The sequence below is a fragment of the Salvia splendens genome, chromosome 1 (genome assembly GCF_004379255.2).
Source record: "Salvia splendens isolate huo1 chromosome 1, SspV2, whole genome shotgun sequence".
NCBI lineage: Eukaryota > Viridiplantae > Streptophyta > Magnoliopsida > Lamiales > Lamiaceae > Salvia > Salvia splendens.
In genome coordinates this window covers 9,229,975-9,252,446 of record NC_056032.1, presented here as the reverse complement: position 1 = coordinate 9,252,446, position 22,472 = coordinate 9,229,975, and the positions used below count along the sequence as shown (strand labels likewise).

The 22,472-nt window shown below is 35.5% G+C and overlaps 2 protein-coding genes across 3 annotated transcripts; both read right to left on the bottom strand.

Moving 5' to 3' along the window:
* Window positions 1–3,311: 3,311 nt before the first annotated feature.
* Window positions 3,312–6,183, bottom strand: LOC121795394. The gene is made up of 3 exons (XM_042193923.1): window positions 5,913–6,183; window positions 4,507–4,556; window positions 3,312–3,566 (listed from the first exon to the last, which is right to left on the bottom strand). Exons 1-3 carry the CDS (start codon window positions 6,110–6,112, stop codon window positions 3,472–3,474), a joined length of 345 nt encoding a protein of 114 aa, XP_042049857.1. The 5' UTR covers window positions 6,113–6,183; the 3' UTR covers window positions 3,312–3,471.
* A 1,474-nt stretch (window positions 6,184–7,657) lies between these two features.
* On the bottom strand, window positions 7,658–22,140 carry LOC121741127 (ubiquitin C-terminal hydrolase 13-like). 2 transcript variants are annotated; one of them, XM_042133830.1, is made up of 32 exons: window positions 21,940–22,140; window positions 21,602–21,671; window positions 20,857–21,001; window positions 20,608–20,765; window positions 19,772–20,037; window positions 19,449–19,667; window positions 19,255–19,363; window positions 19,039–19,154; window positions 18,747–18,845; window positions 17,358–17,467; window positions 16,551–16,625; window positions 16,005–16,083; window positions 15,746–15,895; window positions 15,564–15,644; window positions 15,356–15,475; window positions 14,188–14,310; window positions 13,907–13,984; window positions 13,733–13,821; window positions 13,479–13,587; window positions 13,027–13,095; window positions 12,825–12,935; window positions 11,995–12,050; window positions 11,700–11,877; window positions 11,519–11,620; window positions 11,331–11,402; window positions 11,114–11,179; window positions 10,290–10,355; window positions 9,978–10,064; window positions 9,743–9,859; window positions 9,535–9,609; window positions 9,300–9,386; window positions 7,658–8,255 (listed from the first exon to the last, which is right to left on the bottom strand). In XM_042133830.1, the coding sequence occupies exons 1-32, from the start codon at window positions 21,970–21,972 to the stop codon at window positions 8,214–8,216; spliced, it is 3,357 nt and encodes a 1,118-aa protein (XP_041989764.1). In that variant the 5' UTR covers window positions 21,973–22,140; the 3' UTR covers window positions 7,658–8,213. The 2 variants fall into 2 exon arrangements, with proteins under 2 accessions (XP_041989764.1, XP_041989772.1); XM_042133838.1 differs by having other exon boundaries at window positions 20,857–20,995.
* Window positions 22,141–22,472: the final 332 nt, after the last annotated feature.

Genomic DNA, 22,472 nt, shown 5'->3' with positions numbered 1-22,472 from the left:
GCCTAGTTTACGTAGATCTGGTTTATTTCCGATTCGTAGCAAGTTTCCGGCATCCCAATTTCTATATTCTGTTCGAATCTGGGAGTATGCTCTGTTTTCTGCATTTGCGTTTCTGAATCTGTTAGGAACTTTGCATGCGAAGCTAGCTGGAGCTGATCTGTTATCTGCAGCTTTTTACCGTACTTGCTATATTTGGAATCATGTTCCCCGCTGTTTTATTCTTTCTGCCTAGTCTCAATCAGTTAGTTATTTGCTCAGTCAAGGAAGTGATTGTGTCTTTCGGATTTGATGTCTGATTCCAGTAAGTTTTCTGTGTCCTAGGTCTAGCGTTTACATTTCTTGCCTAGATCTAGTGGTAGTTAAAATCTCAACCCCTTTGCGTGGCAGCAGCCGTTTGTTTCCATAGTCTGTTAGCACTACCCTGCGAATCCATCTCTGTGGGATTGACCCCACTTCCCTATACTAATTCATAGTATTCGGGTTGAGGGATTTATTTTTGAAGGGGAGTCGAGTGTGTCCAACGACAAAAACACTGTAGTTCTCTTGAGTTCCTGGACCCAGTGATCCAGTGGATTTAAGGAGCGTTGTGTCTAGACCGAGCCTTGCATTAATTCTCATATGTGCACACTTGCTTACTCCTGAGTCTAGTCATTCGACATTAGAGTCGAGAGGCAGGCCCAAACCATAACTTCAACGTGCAGCAGGCCTACGAACCCAAAGCAGACTCTTTTTGCGCAGAAGCAGGAGGCTGCTCGCAAGGATGTGGAGAGGGCGTTCGAGGTTCTCCAAGCGCGCTTCAACATCATCAAAGCCCCGGCTCGTTCGTGGTTCATGGAGAGCATGGTCGACATCATGTATACGTGCATAATCTTGCACAACATGATTGTCCAAGACGAAGGACCAGAGGCGGGAAATTGGTTCGACCCCGAATCCCCCGGAAGCTCAACCGCAAGTAGTCCGCCGCGAAGTGGAGTGCATCCGTCTATACAAGAACGGTTGTCTATTCGGGCAATGACACGCGACTCTAGCGCCCACGCCCAACTCCAAGAGGATCTAATTGAGCACATTTGGGAAAACTTTGGCTGAGAAAATTAAATTATGTCATTTTTATTTTTTTAGGATTTTAATTATGTCTTTTTTCTATTTTTTTGAATTTTAAGTTGTAATGTTGTTTTAATTTTAATGAAGTGTGTATTTTTAATTGAATTTGTGGGGAAAAAAGATAAAAAAAATGAAATTGAAAGAATAGTAATTTAAGTGACGGTTAAGAGACGGTTAAGGGACGAAGCGTTGTAGGTTCCGTCCCTTAGTTAAGGGATGGAGTAAAAAAGTACAGTGGGGCCCTCAAATAGTAGTTTAAGGGACGGTATAGAGACAGCGTATTGGATGGCCTAAGTAGAAGGCAAAGTTTTTTTTTTGGGAGAGAGAGTTGTCGAGGCATACCCTTGGATTCAGCCTCATTTCGAACAACAAAGTCACAAAATTCAGAAGTTTTGTGATACAGATATATCTATAGAAGATCTCATATCTCTATGATTTCATATATTATTGATTTAGTATATCTTTCCCATATTTTTCTATATATCTCTTAGGATCTTTATTTTCTTGCTCATTAAGTTAGGCTAGTCTTATAAATAGGAGTATTTGTATCCATTCTCAATCAATCAGAAATACAATCATCCTAATTTATTTTTTACGTTTTTATATCAATTCGGTATTGTTCTTGGTTTGATCGACGGGCAAAGCTCCCGCGACTACCTCCACTACCTTTTATCCATCCGACAATCGCAATCGCGACGCCGGAATCTTGTTAAGGGAAATTATCCCTTAACATTTTGCGCCATCTACAATGAGGAAAATGAAATAAATTGTGGCTCATGTGAAGCAGATAAGTTGAAATTAACCTTGAAGTCTTTCAGAGTTCAATTTTTGGCCTTCATAATGAATTTCCTAATTTGTAGTAGTAATTTTTGGGGTTTAGCCTGCTGTTAAAAGAAAGATGGCGTGTCATTTAAATTTGTTAACAAAAAAATTGTACTCTTACAATTTTTCGCTTTCAGTGCATAAATATAGTGTGTTTGCCTGGAAATTAACAAATTTTATTTAAATTGATGGAATACGAAAAATTATGCAAACTATAGTTCAAAATTAGATGACACACGTACCATACCAACAACTAAGCTAATATAAACTACACAGAATATCCAATCAAATAAAATGAACGCACAATTAATATTCATGAATAACCATTCACTTGAAAAAAACATGTTTAATAATTGTGCTTCAAATCGATGGATAATGAAAACGATAGGAATTGGCACTTCTTTTGGGTTATAGCATATTCTCCTTTTTCTTATTTTTCTTGCTCCTTTTTTGTACATCATATGTCACATTTCCACTGACTGAGGCATCCACAAAGAATTGTCATAAAGCATATAATGTGATCATCTTCTTTCAGTTAATGGAGTATCTCTATCTTGGCATAATCACTTACATATGATATGAACATATATATTGGTTTATTAAATGATTAGCTTAAACCTGAGAGTTTGTAACTATTCTAGAGCCATCAACTCCGAAAACTTTGTATATTAATGAAAACTAGTGTAACACCCGTGCTATGCACGGATTACTTAGTTCCTTTTTTATATTTGTTCAATTTTTACAAATTAAGCAATATGTACATGAAATAAAAAAATTATATAAATAAATATATATGCAACAATAATTTAATCTTATCAAAAATAATAACAAATTTAGTAAATTCACAAATAATATAATTACACACTAAAACCCTCCATAACAATAATAAAAAATTATGGAAACCTAAACCCCTAAAGATGGCCAAAACCCTCCACAACAATTTCCTGATAATAATTGAGCCAAATAGACTTAAACAAATCTAAATCGGATAAGCATTAAATAATTGAGCCAGATAAACTTAAAACAAATCTTAATTGAACTAAATAAACCGAACTAATTAAATTAAACTAACTAATTTGATGTCCCTATTCTTCTCTCTCGGTGTAAATTGATCTTTGTTACTCTCTTCTTTTTTTCAAGTGTAATATTAAGTGCACTGAAAGCAAAATTCCTGAAAGAATACACAAAAACACCCACAAATCTAATTTAAAAACATAAACATATAGTAAAAGAAGAAGAAAAAGTATATGAAAAGAAAAAAACCTAACAAAAACTATTACAATAGCATGAAAATTTTCACAACCAAAACAGGTGGGCAGAACTGCTAAGAATAGCAAAAACACTTGCTACAATTGCACCACATCAAACCATGCACAACATCAACAATATACTTCATAACCATTAACACATTTATAATTGGCATAAAGCCTGAACCACTAAAGAGCTTCCACAAGCCAATTCCATAAAAATAAATATAAAATTATAAATGCTAAAAAAGTACATTTAGAAAACAACTTTACACCACCAGATTGAATTCTTGACACTCTTTTAGTTACTAGAAAGACAAAAGGGAAGATACACGGCAGGGTATTCTAACTTCATTGAAACCATTCTAAAGTGATATACGATCATAGCTCTTTTCCCTATCAAAAAAATGAAGAATGAACAATTAGACAAAGTTAACAATACTTGGTTGTTAGATAAGTGAAAAGATCCACATATATATAGATGCAAAAGCTATGAGTAAAAGAATAGGCAGGAAATAATCAATCATGGTGGATGGAGGGTCAATGCTCCTAATTAATAGTCTGTTCATTCCTGAAACTGAAAATTAATTTTATACACAATATTGGTAAACTTTATTGATAGAATTTTAATCGTATTAATGTCACACTCCCATATTTTTTTCTAAATACTTAACTTCAAACTTTTTTAATGGGTAGTCAGTTTATCAGCAAAAATCTTTCCACTTCTCCTAATTACTATTATAAAAAAAAGTTCAAAATGGGTAGTCAATTTATCTATAAATAAATCTTTTAATTTTTCTAATTTTATTATAAAATTCAAAATGATAATTTTATTATTTTCTTCAAAACTCCAATTTTGTATAGACGTATAGATTAATTAATTAATGTTAAAAATATTTTATGATTAGAGGAGAATCATTTTAAATTAAACGCTAATTGACTGCCTAAATTAAATGTTAATTGGCTAGCTAAATTACATCATTAGAATACTCTCACGTTGTATGCTAATGGGCTGCCTAAATTACATCATTACAATACATTCATATTGTCTTCATTATTTTTTGTCCATGGAATCGGTTACATCTTAATGGCTGCTTAAATTACATTATTTATCATTGTAGTTGGTGGGAGCCGTTTCAAAATTGCAGTTGAGTTATTCTTTAGGAACCGTTCTGTTCATATTTTAAAATTGCATTCATATCCCTAACATAAAATGATTATTCAAAACAATTCAAAACTCGCCTTTTATATATGTATAAATAGATACGTAGAGAAATTAGATGTTAATCATCGAGTTCCAAAGGCTTGAAATATTTCCCATCTATGAGATAAGTACCAATACTCAGTCGTACTGCCCACACATCCATAGGCTTCCTCGAAACAATCCTGTTAATCATCAATTTATATTATTAATAGAGAAATCAAATAAATTCTCATATTTTTCATCAATTGAATTTCATTTGGTTTACGTCGAAAATACCAATTGTTAATTTGTTACCACACCACCATTTATTTGTGCATATATCCAGTCCACTAACTTTCAATTTTAATTATGACAATTAAAACCTATATTTCATTTAAATTTCTTTTTATATTAATTCCGGAATTACTCTTTAAAACTTGTGCCTGTGGGACTTGGAATCATTTTTTTAGTACTTTATCTTATCTATATTGTAAATTGAAATAAAAAAAATTATACTCCATACTCTAATCATGGAATAATCAATCTCCATCGTTAATAGTCAAACAATTTTATAGTTATAAATTAAAGAAATTAAATCCTACCTGTTTCACTTGTTAAGTCATTTTTAGGAGTTGAGCCATTATTAGTATAAGCCTATAGGGTCGTGTACCGAGAAAGTAAGTTTACAAGTTAATAAAATTCCAAATTGGATAGTTAAAAAAAATAGTTCAAATACTCGTACAATAAAATGATGACTCAAGGCTCATTTTGGTCTTTAACATATTGCGATTTTTTGATTTTGGTCCAAAACATTATCTTTTGAATTATTCGATCCCTCACAAATAAAAACGGGTCACATTTGGTCCATTTTGGACGGTCCCGTCAAAAATTTGACGGAAATTCCCCCCTCCAACATCTCCGCCGCCAAGCTCCGTCGTACCATCACCTTCGGTCCTCCTCCTCCCTCACCAAACCAATCCAGCTCCCTGCCACCGCACCATGCTCCTACCTCCATCTCCAGCACGATTTCTCCTTCACCTACGGCCAGCCGCCGGTCCTCGCCGCCGCACTGCCCCTCCCCAAGCTCCGCCAAAATCGTCCTCGAGTGGGCGGAGACGTGCAAGGGCAGGCAATTCGACCGCATCTTCGGCGTCTGGATCGGCGGCGCCGAAGGCCTCCGCAGCTGCACCGCCGAGCCATCCGCCGCCGGCATTATCTGGATGGTGAAGAAGTACGTCACGAGGTACTCCTCTCTGCTCTCCACAAACCAAACCCTAGCTGTTTATTTGGGGAATCTCGTCGATTCCACCAACATCGTTGTCTACCACGTCTAACATATTGCGAGAATTTGGTTTCCACCTTAGGGTTTCCGTCAAATTTTTGACGAAACCGTCCAAAATAGACCAAATGTGACCCGTTTTTATATGTGAGAGACCGAATAATTCAAATGATAATGTTTTGGACCAAAATAAAAAAATCGTAATATGTTAAGAACCAAAATAAGCATTTAGTCTAAAATGATATTGACAATTAATCCGAGAAATATGAAGTGAACGGACCTTCCGACATCACCGGGATTGACTAAGCCGGCGTTGGCGCGCAAGCAAGGAACAGAAGAAGCAGTTTTGAGCAGCTTTGGAGCCTGAATCACTATTATGGGAGACCCTACCTCCAGTTTTCTCGATTCGCATTTCACTACATGCCTTCTCTTTGTTAATTTTGCTGGAATGATGGAAGACAGATTCAATATCATTGCCATGGATTTGGAATCTGATTATGTTTTATTTTTGTGGTTCTTACACCCTAGCTACTATATCTACTTTTGTGGTTCTCCAGAATAATCACTTATATTTGGATAAGATAAGTAAACTAAATACTACTCCATGAACTAAATAACAGCGTAAAATATTAGTAGTAAAAAATACTAATACTGAGTGGTGCGACTTTCTCTCGTTGACTAATTTAATTTAACACATGTACCTCGCCTGTTTGTTAGCTATCTATCCTCTTTTAGTTCCATATAAAATGGAGTATGTCTATAAAATCAATTAAACATTAGTAGTATTATTACATTTCATGGCACACAAGTGGAAGTTTTTTGACACATGACCAATGCGTATAGATTCATTCACAGTCACACAAATTAAAGTTGAAGCAAAGAGTTCAACTCTGCAACTGATGCTTGTAAACTATCAAGAGCTAGCTGCCTCAACCTTCCTTCTCCGACACTAAGCATATGTTGAAAGCTCCACTTGCGTGATTTTGTTCTCTTCGTCTTTCAAATCTGCTTTGAAAATGCTCTGATGGTACTCGACAAGAATGCTCTCAGTTCATTTGATCAACAGCGCGCATCTCTTTCTGCGCTTGAGCTTCCATATGGAGTATAATCCATCTATACCTACATGCGCAAAAACTCATTCTCTTCACTCATTCATGTGTGCCAAGCTGATGCTGATTAATTCCTGACTAACTTTATTGATAATTAACGATTCATTAGTATATTTAGGGCTTATTAGTGGTTAGTCGCAGATTTTTTAACTAATTAAATTAACTTTTAATTGTTTAAGTCAAATTTTAACTTATCGAATCCTTCGTATCGACAACTATGATCACAAAGGATGAACACATTCCACAAACCTATAAAATTGAAGGATGAACACATTCACAAACCCTGAAAGTCGACTTCTAAACCCAGAACAATCACAGAGGAAGATGGATGAACAACAAACCCAAATGTGTAAGCATAAAGAGGCTCATCTAGAATATAGGATCCAACGATTACAACCCCTTTTCACCACAACCGTTGGGCGCCACCACTATTGTCGGGTTATGAACGACAACAGTCATGGAACAAACATCTCGTCACTATCGATCCATTTTCACCGCTACTGCCAGATTGCGGATGACGGCAGCCATGGCGTGAGGCCGCAACTGCTAGGAGTGGAAGTGGGAGTTGAGGGGTTACGAGTGTGTGCTCGAGAAATGGGAGTGGAATAGAGTGTGGGTGGATTAGGGTGGGATTAGAAGAAAGAGTACAAGGGCAACTTGGAAATTTTGGTCAAACAGTATGCAATATCAACGACCAAAAATAAATAAAATATTGAAGATACATTTTATAGATTAGATTTTAATCATTTGAACTTACCAAAATATAACAATATATTCAGATTATGCATTGGATTTCATGCAAATGCAATTAACTCATAATGTTACTTGTTACTTGTTACTTGATCATGTGATCTAATACCAGAAATGCGCACACACCCAGCAAGTATTATTCATTTCAATTTTGCCAGAGCTAAAGTTAAATAAAAATAAGAAATAACAATAGCCACTCTGAAAGTTCAAAGGCTGTTGGATTCTGCTCCATTTCTCTACAAGTTTTTATACATGACCCCACTTTTTTTTTCATAAGCAGAAATCCTGTACAGATTATAAATAAAACCAAAATCTTGGCTACCCTTTCTACAGCACTAGCATACACAGGCCAAAATTTCGTTCTAAAAAACCTATGATTCGAAAAAACTTACTAATCATAGCCCGTCTTCGGTCACCTTGGAGCCTGGAGAAAGTGAATAATGGAGCCATGGTAAATTCAGACAATAACCAAATATCCAGCTGGCAATCTCGTATAGAGTAACATCTGACGAAGAGATTGGCAGCACTGATTTTTTGAGAATATAAGATGTGAAATGCATTTCTGACTCAACCTGTGGTTTCTGATGAGGACATTGCAGCAATGAAATTTTAGAATCTAAAATGTATTTCTGACTTAATATGTGGTTAAGAGGTGTTCTCCGAATTCTTTTGCATGAAAGGTGAAAGACTCGGCCACTCCAGACTCCTATTCCACTGCCCTCTTAATTGTATATCTTCACAGCCTTCTCGAATGGTGGGCGGTACTGAAAATGATTTGGTAACAGCAGATTTTAGTGCAACCTATTCAGAGCATCCAAGGACAAGAAGTACACGATGGCAACTTCAATTTATGAATACATTCATGAGCAAAATACATAAATCCACACCAGGCCTACCAGTGCTTATTTTGAATAAATACTTATAGGAAGGTTGTTATTAAGGGTTCAATTTATTGTCTGTCAAACACTCCAAATGCATGGAACACTATGCACTCACACATATGTACGTGGAAAACATATGCACTCACACACATAATGCTTGTATGTCATCTTCATACCAACTGTTTGTGCTTCAAAGGACCTTAATATGGGCGAGATAGTATGGGACAAAAATATATCATTATTGTTTTTTATTTTATTACACGTAGAATATATTAAAAATTCATTATACTGTTACTACTTTAAAAACCAAATACTCCATGAATAAATTAAATTAATATTTACATAAGTAAATATGAATTGTTATGATCTTAAAACAAACATAAAACCACATTCACAACACATTAACCTCATTTTTTATGTTAACATTAAATAATATATTCACATTATAGTAGTCGTAGTTATTCACTTTTCTACTTTATTCTCCCTACTTTTTCCTCTCTCTTACTTTTCTCTCCCTCCATTTAACACAATAAACATTTTCCCTTAAACTCCGTGCCGAAAAGAAACGCCTCAACTATGGCGGAACGGAGGGAGTATTATTCTCCCTCTGTCCCAACTCCCAATATAGTGGCTCAAAATGGGCATATGGCTATTTAATATATAATTGAAATATGGTGTAAAGGTTTGTAGTACTAAATATTATTAAAGGTGTCGTGGGAAGGAAATAGGCCAAGATATTTGGGATGACAAAAAAAACAAGCCATGAATATTAAAACGGAGGGAGTAATAAATACTTGGTCGAAAGTGTGTATATACGTAGTCATATATTGATTATAATTTGTTAATCTGAAAGCAAGAATCTAATATGTCAAAGGAATTGAATGAGAATTGGCTTAGAAGAAGCAAACAAGGGCTGATTCAGAATACCTGATTAGCTGCAAGAGGCCTTTTTGGGGCATTATCTATGTGTTCCAGCCCAAGATACTGCTCCCAAGCAATATACATGCTGCTTGTCTGCCAGCCCGAGATTCATACGAAGTTATAAGATGTTAATTCATCTTAAAAATATAATTCCAGTGAATGCACAACAGATAAAGAAGAGAAGTATTTTCTTTTCTTTTCTTTTCAGTTGTGTGTGTGTGTGTGAGAGAGAGAGAGAGACCTGGAATCGAGTAAACAAAATTTCTGAATCCTCTAGGTACTCAGTTTGACCTTGTGAAACAAAAGCAAATTTCCACTGGCAAAAAAGAAAACAGGACATGTGCAGAAATTAGAGGTTATAACAACCGAGGGGCAATATGCTAGCAACACATATCTAGGGTTAGATTTAAGTATTAATGGAATTAGATCTGACTTCTGAGGCATACAACCTTAGAGAACTCCTCATTTGATACACATAACTTTTTCTGAACACGAATCTTGAGATCAGCTAAAATCTCGTCTGCATGAATGACCAATAAAAAGGGCTCACCAAAATTCTGAATTTTCTGCCACAAACAAAGTGCAATATTGTGATAACAAATAAACCAAGAAGTGCATCTTCTTGAGCCATTATCCAAGTATGTGATGGCTCAACCACAAGATAAGGATAAATCAAAATGTTACCACTTGGTTCTGATTTTCTTCATTCATAAAGTGATAAACATGAATCAAGCAATCATGACGACCAAGATGTTTCTCTTCTTCAAGTATCTGCAGAAATAAGGGAACTGTTAAAAGAGAGAGAATGACATAATTTAGTCACGCGCCTGCAGGGGCTAAAAATTGCAAGCACTTACACAGGCAAATGCTACTGAACATGAAATTTGGTGAACATGGGCCTTAAAGCACTTACACGGATGAGCATGTAATGCACCCACCCATCAAACACACACACATACACATACACATACACACGGAGAAAGAGAGTGGGAGAACCTCTTCAGCTCGTAAAGTCCAATAGTTGTCATTTATGCTCTCTATCTTTTCCCCTGAAGAAAATATCTGAAAAGAAATCCCTACAATATTATTTTCTAAATACATCAAGATATGATGTTAACAGTACTAACAAATCAAAAGCAACTTCATGATCTTTTATTTCCCTTCACCTCGATTATGCAAATGAAAAACAAGAAAAAACTTGCCAGAAGCAAATATCGCTCATTACTACCTAAAACATACTCCTAGAAAGCATCAACACTCGTCTTCCACAGTCCATCAGGCAGCCTATGTCAGATAATTCAGATCACACCCAGCCACAGGTATGCTATAGGTAAAAATCTGACCCAAACTTACATATTAATCTGATTGTTTCAAAGCCACCAAAGTTCACTTTTCATCTCAGTCACCCACCAGATTAATGTCACTTACATAATTCCCTGCTACTTTCCAATTTATAAGGAGATTTTAGCCAAATATACTTGATCAATGCATCCTCACCATGTTGTCTCAGCCCACGACTACAGAAATTTCATTTAGCTGGAAGCAATATAGCATGATAATTGCAAGTTTTTCTCCAATTATATACATGCTATGCTCGTCAACTTCTAAGAATCCCTTTGATGGCCATAGCATTAAGTGACTCATCAGTTAGTTCAACATCCAAACCTTGTGTGAAATGTGAACATGGTTCTCAAATTTTAAGTAAAGACAAACCAGTTATTAGGTCGTAACTTGATAATACATTTCTACAGTCTTCGTCATTAATATAATCAATGAGAACAAAGAGTAAAATATAAATGGTGGAGATAAGATCTCCAGACCTTGTAGATCTTGTGGGTGAATACTTCCAGCAGTCTGAGTTCTGCATCGGGACGAGACAACTGAACCTGCTTAACAATCAAACGAAGCAATATTAATCAAAGAAGCACAAAAAAACAAATTACCCTACACATATGAAGAAATATATTCTAGCATTGAAATATGTATCCTAGTGAAATGTTGATACAATGAATCAACATTATCGGTCCAATATTTTACCTTTATCCTGAGATCATCAAGCAAATCAGCCACAGTGCTATCCTTAGGCAGTCTAACATTGTGAATTTCCGCCTGGAAATCAGAAAGAGTAGAAGAATAATGATTTTGTCAAACAAATATCAAAGGGATTGATGTGTATGCCAACTTGCCAAGCACAACAAATTTACTAAAACTAGAATATGACTTACTTCGTTATATGTCCCGTGATGGAAAGCCACTCTGAGCGTTCTTAAGCCTTGCAATTCTGGCAGAGGCATATCCAGGACTTCATAGTACAATATATCAGAAGTCTGACCAAAACAATAACTATTCAATATTTCAGATAGTAAACATGTCAACTTAGACTCTTAATGTTAAATAATAGCTTACCTGATTGTGCTGCAGCAACATATCTAGCAAATTATCTACTCCTCTATACTTTATAGGATGAGGTTTTGGTTGTTGAGTGTATGAATTGCATGACGTAAGTCTAAGTTTAGAAGGATCATCTACTCCAAGTTGGAGAGCCACTTTCTCTACAACTTCATCATATGTGTCAAGCTTTGACCTTCGTATTATTATAGATATATATATATCAGAATGCAACAAATACACAGATTAATGTGATCAACTAATACAAAGATGATGCCTTGAGTTCAAAATTTTGGACCAATTTCGCACTTACAGTTGTAAACAAAATTCATCATCTTTAGGCTTTTCTAGGGACCGAAAATGAATAACCTGCAAAACATCCAAAATAAAATATGAAAATGATTTCATATTCAGATATCTACAGTATTATGAGTTTAGTTTGTTAAATGTCACCATCAGAAACTTCCTATCTTCCTTTCTAGAGTCCTAGACATGCAAGGTTCACAAAGGAAACTATTGCTGAAGAATTGGTATGTTGTTTATGAGTCCAAATTATTTTTCAAAACAACAACTGAGAGTTGAGACAAATATTTATTAACAGAAAACAGGAAGTATACTCAAGAGAATGGAGGCAAGTAGTGCAAGGAAGTCTTGGCTTACATGCTTGCTCCCAATGCTATTAGTTCTACTACGCAGAACCCTTAGTTTCTTTTATGCTTTACAAGATAGTCAATGGCTTAGAAGTTAGAACATAATAAAACACTCTTTTCATTCTCATCAGTAGTAACCTCCTTTTCTTTTTTCCTCCCTTTTTTTCTTTTATACCAGAGCATCTCAGCAGTCCGTACCAATATTATTGTTTTGTAGTAAAGCTTAAGATGACTAATGGCAGTTACATACTCAAATGTATCTTTATAAATTTCAGAGTAGCTATTAAGAGACAAAAGAAGGGCCCTCAAAGACAAACAAGCCTGGACTATGAGCCCTCCATGCCAAAAAGATTTTCAGAATCTCAACAAGATAAACAGGAGTGCATGGACAGAAAGAGCATAAGACTTGTAAATACATAAAACAGCAATCGCACGTAAGAAATATGAAAAGCCGATACTAAATGAAATTCATTAAATATTGAATGAAAAGTACTTGGAGATTATGGCGGTACTCAAAGAATGACCGAACATCTGGGCAACGAAGTTGCTGGAGAGCTTCGCTTGGAAGGGACTTCTGAATGCAAACTATGTCCCCATCCTCAAGCTGTAGTTGAAGACAAAGCAAATCATACCAATATTTTTTTTTCACATACGGCATAACACACATTATTAAAAAAACATATGCAAAAAAATACCTGGCTAGACCTAAAAGGGAGTATCTTCTGGATATGTTCACACATCACATTAGGATCAAATTTTATTTCCTGATAACCAGTAACAGAACAAATTAATACCAATGAGTTGACACTGCCAAAACAGTGTGTAACCAACCCCGCCCCAAAACAAAAATTACTGCCGTAAGTACTTGAGCAACCAGGAAAGGATGGGAAACAAAGAAATGTCCTGACCATTCCAAAAAGAAGACAACTCATATCCTACTCGCCTATATCTATTTTGGAAGTAGGAAATCAAAGATAGGTACAATGGACCCTTCTTTAACTACTTGATATAAAGCTGAGAATAGAACAGCCACCTCATTACAAGAACGGGGAAAAGGACAGAATAGTGAGGTTACGGGGAAAAACAAGAAGATAAAATTAAGAAGAATATGTATGGTTCAAAATTACTTCTGATATAAGCAACAAACCTCATAAAGCTCAATATCTTCCTCAGGAGCATAGCCAGCCATCTCATTTAGTCTAGTCAAGATATCTACCGGCTTCCCAAAGCTCTTCACAAAAAGTCTACCAACATATCTGGCATATAAAAATAAAACAGATAAAAACAATGACAAAGAATTGCTTCTCGTCTTCATCTCTAGGTGATGTCTAACTATTTGGTCCTATAGATATGTTCTACATAAAACATACCTAAACAAAGGAATGCAAACTAGAATAATACCTAAGCTCTTCCTTTTCTGGATCATAAAGCTTGAAGAATAACAGAATGTCATCTTTTGCCTTATTAGGGAGAGGGATAGGCCGGGAGTCCTGATTGATATCATAGAAGGTTATTAGCAATTTAGCGCCAATTATGAAGGAGAGCTTACTTTCTCACAACAAAAAGTTCCATTACCGGCCCACGTTCTAACTCTAAGAATAGCCTCAACTCTGCATTCTGAGCTTTATTAGACATATCCCTCAGATACCCAACCTACATCCATGTGAAGAATTGTAACACAACAAATCTCAAAATAGTCGAATTCGTATAGGAAATTACTGATATATTTAATAGTACTAGATATAAACTGATAGCATATGAAGACCAATGAGTTGGTCAAAAAAAACTGTTGACTATAAAGGTACAAGACATTCATAAGTGGTCACTTTTATAGGCAGGAAAAAAAATTCGCTTACAGTCTGTGCTTCCTCAGACTGTGTCAATGGACGGTTAGGACGATAAGTGTGATTTTGCCGTTTTGCCCACAGCCAGAAGCGTTGTAATTGCACAGGTATACCAAATTTATTTGCAACCTCTTCCTGGGGAATACGATCAGTTGATGTTAATAATAACTACAGCTTCAACAACTGAATGTTGTAAAAAAACTAATATGTGAGATGGCTTAGCCTGGAACGACTTTATGTATTTCATAAAAAATTATAGAAGTGTATGCTCATAAGAACAGACTGAATTCGAAATTTTAAGATATGCAACATGTTGATTTGTAAATCAGCTTATAAGCATCAAACTGACTTAAACGGTTTAAGTTAAACCCATCTGATTCATTTTCCTTCTCTTGATTATTATTTTTAGACAAATGTCTTAAGCTGAAGTCGGACCACTTATTTATGGCGAACAAAAAAATCAGACTTGCATTATTTTATACAACTACAAGTACGATTTTCAAATCATACTTGATGTGATTTTAATTCCACTTGAACTGCTATGGTTATAGTATCTCAAACTGGACGTTTTAAGTCACAAGTCACAACTATGCTTTCCATCTAAAGTTAAACTTACGGATGGTTTGCCCACATTTATGTCTAATCTTTTACATATTTCCTAGATGCAGGAAGAGCCCTCTTTCTTTATTTGAATTATTTTTTAAGTAGGTTTCACAAATAAGCAGCCTGCCTGCATCATCCCAAATATCCAATGACTAGTTAGCACACTTCAGAGTAAACATTGCACAGTAGCTGCTTGCCCACAACATTTCACCAATACCAGTGTTGATCTTTAAGCAGACTAGGGTGCTGGTGACACATTGCAGCCACACTGAAAGTTTTAGGCGGATGTTTATTTAGCATAACAAGTAAGAGGAAATATTGATAATCTTAGGACAATCTACCCTCTCTTTAGGTATATGCACATATCCATAATAATATTGAAGAGAGGATGGTTCTGGCTTCCACACTCTATGATGAGTTCCCAACTGTGCAAATCGAAATGCATTCATCCAGATAATCTAGCTCCACATCAAAAGGTGGATTTCTCATGCACTAGTATGTACTTCTAGTGAAGAGATACAGCAGCTAAATCATTACAGAAATAATTGTAGTGAAACATTTAGTCATGTTTACATACCTTAAAAACATTAAATGGCATCAGCTTCTGGACACGGAAGCTCCTAACTTTATCATGATCCACTAAATCAAAAAAAACGTTTCTTCCAATCTGCCAAACAAAGTCTTCATCACATACTACCTGGAAGCATCACGCCACATTCTTAGTAGTTGCAAGCCCCTACATTAGAAAGGTCATTCAACTAAAACATGCTTCTTAAATTACTTACCTTTACAATAGTGTAAAGATGTGCTTCAGCTTTTTCTTTCTTCTTTTGTTCTTTTTCTTCTTGTTCTCTCTTCAGCCTCTCCTAGTTGACAACTCAAACTCTAGTTAGGCCACATATAGTAGGTAAAAGTAAAGACTGTTACCTTTGAGAAATATGAAAATATGCTGATATCAGAATCTAACCCTAAGATGCTCGGCAATATCCTTTTCATCGACATGACACATGATTTTATCCTTGTCACTTTCACGTATATACACCAGCATATAAGCATTTGAGTGTTTGGTGAACTTGAAGGGAGTATTATTGATTCCCTGGTTTGTCTGCATCAGGTGCTGAAAAGATGAATGAAGAAAGGAAACTGTATCACTAAACCATACAAGACTGCTAGCACAACCAAAGCAATTTATATATTTCACCGAAGAATGAAATCACAAAACCTACTTCTTCTTCACCGCCATACAGCTCATCTAATGCCTTCTTCATATCTTCTTTTGTCACTCGTTCATCATCAAACTTATACCTGAGAGATAATTAGGATTATTTGCTGTTTGAGATTTATAACAAATACATTTGTAATCTTTCTGTAAAAAGCCCATGATATACACAATCTTCATGATTCAGCCAAGGAAGGGGTTTCTGAAATTTTTTGATGACAGTGGTGTAAGAAAACCACAGTGAGGGATGCTGCCTGCATAATTTTTTCAAAGGGACTAACCCTCCAGAGATTTAACAACCACAATTATATTTTGATTACGTAAAGAGAATTGACAAGAAAATGAGGCACAAAAAATATCCATCCAATGAACAAAAAAGAGTCAATATTGCAAATTTAATTCCTAAACTCAGACCAATTCCCAACTAATAGAATACAGGAGCTTAATGATGTATCATAATCAACAGGACTCGCTGAAGGCTGTCAAACCATAAGAATAGTACTTTTTTATGCTGCAAACATTAAAAAAACAAGTTTGAGAATGGACTGCATACCACTGGCTGGAAAGAGTAGGCTGTATAAAGGCATAATAGTGACCACCGTGCACACCACCACTATGGACCAAAACACTGCGAATAATATAAGTTGAACCAATGAAAAGATATAGCATACGATTTTGTGATATATATGCGTTATAATGCTAACTTTTCTTAAATTGCTAACTTGCTAACTCATCAACGCAGTGTGTTAAAAATGTCAACACGATCACATTAAAATCTCAACACAAATTTCTTTGACATTTTAAATATCAATGGCAACTCAGTGTATTAAAATATCAGCTAAGTTTATGTTCACATTTCAATACCAGCGTGTGTTGACATTTTTAATACACTGCGTAGATGAGCTAGCAAAGTTAGGAACTTAAGAAAGTTAACAACGGATCACACCTCTAATATATATATGGATTTAGAAAGACTACAATTAAGTGATACAGAAACATAGGTTTTCATATCAACTTGGGCATTTACAAAAATTTTTTATCAAAGTAAACCTTGTTCAGCATTTACTAATCACAATCTGGGAAAATATATATAATTTACAAAATTGTTTGTGAAGCATCAACATAATTCTATGAACCAAAAGGCAAAAAACAACCGTTCAAAAACTGCAATTTTACAGTTAAAAATGGACAATGTCTCTGCGAGAACGGAAAGTAAAAAATATCTTGCTTTTTTCACACATGGTATAGGTGTTGAAGTAAAACCCAAGAAATACTATTACCTAGCCAAATCAGTAGAGTAAGTGGTAATTTTTCTCACTATAAAGCTGGGAACTAATGATTTAAAATCTCATCATCTGACCTGTGAAGTGTATATAGGTTATGAACTCTTCTATCAGCATCAGGTGACAAGTACTTTCCATCATCTCTATCAAGATCAAGTTGAAGAGGAAACTCATAGTGATCATTTATCTGTGTCATCGAAATCAAGAAATTAGGCTATCCACTTTTAGGGAAATATAAAGTGCAAAGCGTACAAATACACCAGAAATCACAGCTAGCTAAAAGAATCATATACAACAATGAAACGGCAGGAGCAAAACTCGAGACTGAAATTTTGAGAGTTGAGACTTAAGAGAACTTGGTTGACAATTGCTGAATAAATGGCTTCATCAACACACTCACTCATTCCTTTCCTTCACATGTCTGGCTAGACAACAAGAATCAGCTCCTGAGTTCCTATTGCCTAGGGTACTTCCATAGTTAAATTATGGTTTTTGACTAAACGTCCATATCTAATGCTTTCAAAATTTAAATGTTATGACTGAACTGAACATCCTTTTTTTGCAATTCGAATCACTGGCATTATTTCAATAGACAATAACCAAACGTTAGAGATTGATTCCTACTGATTAAAAGAAAATATCTCATGGAACCTTTCGCTCCTAATCTTGTTTCCGTAATCCATAGTTATGCATGCATTGATTAATTACAAAATTCATTTTGTTTTCTATTTGCATTCTCTTCATTAGTTGTGTTTTTCTTTTTTCTTAATTTTCTATCTTTTAATGCCACCGATACCCCAGAAACATCATCTTTAATATATGGTCCTTACATAGCAAGTTATACTTGGTCACCGAATTATACCCATTTACTCAATTTGCAAGAAGTTCATGGTTTGCGTTGCAATTTCTGAGACATTTCAAATTTTCTAGTCTTTTCTACATCTTTCGGAGGATAACAAATATGTCTTATAATGCAACTTAACTAAATTAGTGCAGCTTCATAGAAAGAAGCCACTGCAGGAATTCTTTACTAACTCTTGTTCTATGTATAAGTATATAACCATATTCAAAGGGGAGTTGCCCTGATTAGGCACCACTGTTAAGTGTACCTAGAGGGGACAAGTCTTGGAATTCTTGGATTCTCCACGATGTGACTAAAAACCCATATTAGTTACACTAATTATAGAGTGGCTGTTCATATCATTTCTGTATCCAAATTCTAAGAGTGCTAACACACAACAATTATTAAGGCTATTTGGTAGGAAGTTTTCCATTGACTAATTCTGCTCAACCCTAGAACTAGCAGTTATGCCTTATGTAAGTTGTAATGCCTAGGCTCTATGGATTTGGCATCGAAAAAGTCCATTCCAACCTTGTCTACTTCTAGTACTGTATGTGCCGAAAGAATAGTGAATCAGGAAAGCTCTTGATGAATAGAATATATTACGTTTTCAATAACTGCTCACCTTTACCATAACATCACGCACAAAGTCGTATTCAAACCGCTTTAAGTGAAGCTGGAGAACTGGGGGAAAGTCAATGAATAGCACTCCTTTCTTAGCATCCTGAAATAAGCAGAATATTAGCTTAATAATGTCAATTACCGGGAAAAAAATTCTTCTTTTAGGACAATATGATCGTAAAAGAACAGGAAAACAAGACTGCTGATCTGTACAATGACAAGAAATGCATTGCTCATATATCATATCATCCATATCCAACATTAGTCAAATCCAGTTAAGTGTAAAACATGAGCACCTGCAAACCATGCTGTTCAGCATGGTATTTGTTATCTCCATCTAGATGTTCAACCGTAACATATTTGTCAAAAGAAGCATAGACATCATCACAGCCTTTGACATCGAGCTGAAGATCTGTGACATGAAGGATGAAAGACGCGTTCTTACTTCTTACAATGAAGCATAGAAACAGCAGTAAAGTAACATCAACAGTAAATCTGATCATTCTACGTACCATAGAATGACTCTTTTCTACTGGATTTGTAATCTACATTTATGCACTCGATGTAGTTCATATGGTGCCCTTCAAATAACTGTTGTATGGCACCTTCCACAATGGTTCTCTAATGACAATATCACAACAGTCAGTGGGTAACAGACTAACAGTATCCAAGTTCGGGAAAATTGAGATTAGCAGAAGCTAAGAACCTTCATTTTCTCTTCAAGCTTCTCGCAAAGCACTCTATTGAGTTCTTGTACATCATGTTGCAAGAAAGCATCATAGGTGTCCCATCCAAAGGATTTTGTCAACTCCTTTGTTGCAACACTATTATCGCTGTACTGTAGCTTGTAAAATAAACTCTGCAGAGCCAGAGGGATACTTGCAGATGGCATATCAATAACATTAGTAGGCATATGGTACACAACCTGAATTTACAAGCAAAGATGTGTGAGTAAGATCATGAAAGAATCAAAGAACCTTAATAAAGTAACTCAGATCCGACTACATAGCCCCTAATAAATATCCTAACCTTTCTGAAGAAAGGAATATGGTACAGAGTTTGGAGAAGAGAGTTCATATAGCAGGTAGCCCCTTGGTTTTTCAGTCCTACGAAACCAGTTTCTTTCTTCGAATCATATAGCCATGGATCCATAGCTTTGTACACCGCAACCTCAGCTTCAACTATACAGGTGTCATTGACAAGATAACCCCTGCTAGGATCATGAAGATCACGAAGTGGCATAAAAGCTGTAAAGCCCCAATCATTTTCTCGGGCACTGAATTGATGTTGTGTTTCTGCATGATCATTAAAAAGGATTTGTTTACATTAACTACCTTCATGCCCCCCTTAGAACAGAAGATTGTCTCAAATTGAATGAAGCAGCATTTCAGACCAATCATTGATTCATTTCCTGTTTACACTTGGTCAATGCACAGATAATTGAAAGAAACAGCAATGCAAATTTGATTTTTACTCAGTGAAGTTCTACATAGTAGTTAAATTCTGTACAAGTTGAAAGGGATTAGTAATGACTGGAGTTGCAAGAAATGTTAAGCAATGCACATCATATTAAGAAATAAATTTAATACTGCTTCCATATCTATGCCATAATCGGGGATATCCAATAGTTATTGTCCTTGTCTGGGAATGGCAACAATATAAAAAGGTTTTAAATTATTCCTGGAGGTAGTCAATTTTATATACCTAATTACTCAAGGAATGTTAGCTCTATAGATAGATAGATTAATTCCTTAACCACTCTAAATAGTTTATGCTGAACCAAATGTTTAGCAAACAAGGTAACTTTGCTAAATAAATAAATATATGCAATGTGGTACTGAAATAATATACTGTCCCTTCATTACCCTTTCGGACTGAATACTTGCTATGGACTTGATTCACAATAGCCAAACTGAAATGGGCATATCTAGTCCATCCATAAGGTAAACCGGCAGAATCAGCAACATCCAGATACATGGATAATTGATCAGCATTGTTCCCCTTCGGAAAAATAAGAATCCGCCTAACAGGAATGATAAACTAATTGTTAGCATTACACACCAAAATATTAATTACATCTATCGAAGATCTTAATTTATAGAAAGAACAGTTACCATTTATAATCACCGAGATCAAATATTCCAGAATAGAGCTTCTTAGTAGTTATCTTGGAAAAAAATTCGATCTTCCAAGTAAATTTTGCTGTGCGGGGATCCTCTGTTGGCTGGTTTTCCACATTATTTTCTGTTGCTTCTGGTGCTACAGCAAAGAGTGGACAAGGAAATGAGAATATATAGCTACAGAAACAATGAAAGAAAAGTAAACGAGACACTGTCGTTCATGATGCAATGCGTGCAGATGAAGTTTTATCCTAGTACAACTAAAAGCATTTAGCTCCCTCTTTTTTAGCTACTGCACAGAAGGAAAGCATGACAAACATACTCCTAAGGCATCACACCATTATCTTCTCGAACTTCAATTGCCTTCTCAACGAGGGAGACACTACATTTACATAAAATAAACAAATACGGTGGCTTCCACGCAGCCAACTAACTGTTTACCATAAAAAATTTCATGATGGATTTTAGAAATTTTATTGTACCAAGGAAAGTTCACATTTAAAGCAAGATTACGAACAACCCCCACCCCAAACCCTCCTCCCTGTTTCCGGAAATTTACACAGAAAAGCAGACACAGAATGTAACGTTTAAGAGAAAACATTTTTCTTGAAAGCCATACAGAATGGCCACAATTATGAAACATACCAAAATCCCTATTACATCAACACATTTTAACCCACTCTGAAAAAGTAAAACAAATAAATACGGGGGAACACGCCTATCTACTTATTTGAGTTACCTTCCGCTCCCATTGGCAGAGCCCCTTCCACCAAATCTGATCGAGGAACTAACATGTCCTCATCCTCTTGCTGCAACCGAAAGAAAGATTAAAGATTTAATACAAATGAAACAAAATACGCCGCATATCAAAACAACAGAGTAGCATACACCTCAAACACTTGATCGCCAACTAAACCTAAACAGGGACCAATTGAATATCACTGGAGCTCGTTCTCTCACAGAAACAGAGTAAAAACACACACACAAAGCACGCACGCACTGCGAATTGGCACCGTAAACAAACTTGTAGGTTTATCGAAACACTAGTTAATACAGGAGGCACGCGGATTCACAAACCTCATTCGGGGCGGGAGAGGCTATGACAGTCATGTGAGGATTAGTCGAGTAGAATTTGAGGCAGAATTAACCTAGGTTTGATCGAATTGGGTTAGATTTTGATAGGAATTTTGCAAATGTTTTCAGGTTTAGGAAATGGCAGACTGGGTGCAAAGGGGGGAAAAAGGTAGTGGGGAAAGGAAGGAATGATATCTGACGTGGACTATTAAAGCTTGTTTCCTCTTTTTATTCGCATTAAAATTGATTTTACTGTAATTCTTCGCAAATATCGACTTCATTAAAGTGGGTCCACACTGAAATTTAATTATTACCTTGTGATGAAGTTTATGTTGTACGGCATCATATTTTCATGATTTTACTTTTTCACTTCAACGTTTTTTCTCCGTGAATTATACAGACGCTGACGGTTTTTTTTTTTATGGTTCATTTTGTTCCAATGAGTACTTTTAATAATTTAAAATTGAAAGCTATATGAATTAAAAAAGCAGTACTATAAATAAAAAAAACATTTTATGCACGTTTAGCATGTTTTA

Excerpts from the sequence above, each read along its gene's own strand:
- LOC121741127 (XM_042133830.1), bottom strand. The coding sequence starts at position 21,972 with ATGACTGTCATAGCCTCTCCCGCCCCGAATGAG. Across the intron at positions 15,476-15,563 it reads ATCTTTACACTATTGTAAAG|GTAGTATGTGATGAAGACTT; the intron begins GTAAGTAATTTA and ends TGATGCTTCCAG. Across the intron at positions 9,610-9,742 it reads CAAATGAGGAGTTCTCTAAG|TGGAAATTTGCTTTTGTTTC; the intron begins GTTGTATGCCTC and ends CTTTTTTGCCAG.
- LOC121795394 (XM_042193923.1), bottom strand. The coding sequence starts at position 6,112 with ATGGCAATGATATTGAATCTGTCTTCCATCATTCCAGCAAAATTAACA. Across the intron at positions 4,557-5,912 it reads AATCCCGGTGATGTCGGAAG|GATTGTTTCGAGGAAGCCTA; the intron begins GTCCGTTCACTT and ends GATGATTAACAG. Across the intron at positions 3,567-4,506 it reads GGCAGTACGACTGAGTATTG|GGAAAAGAGCTATGATCGTA; the intron begins GTACTTATCTCA and ends TTTTTTTGATAG.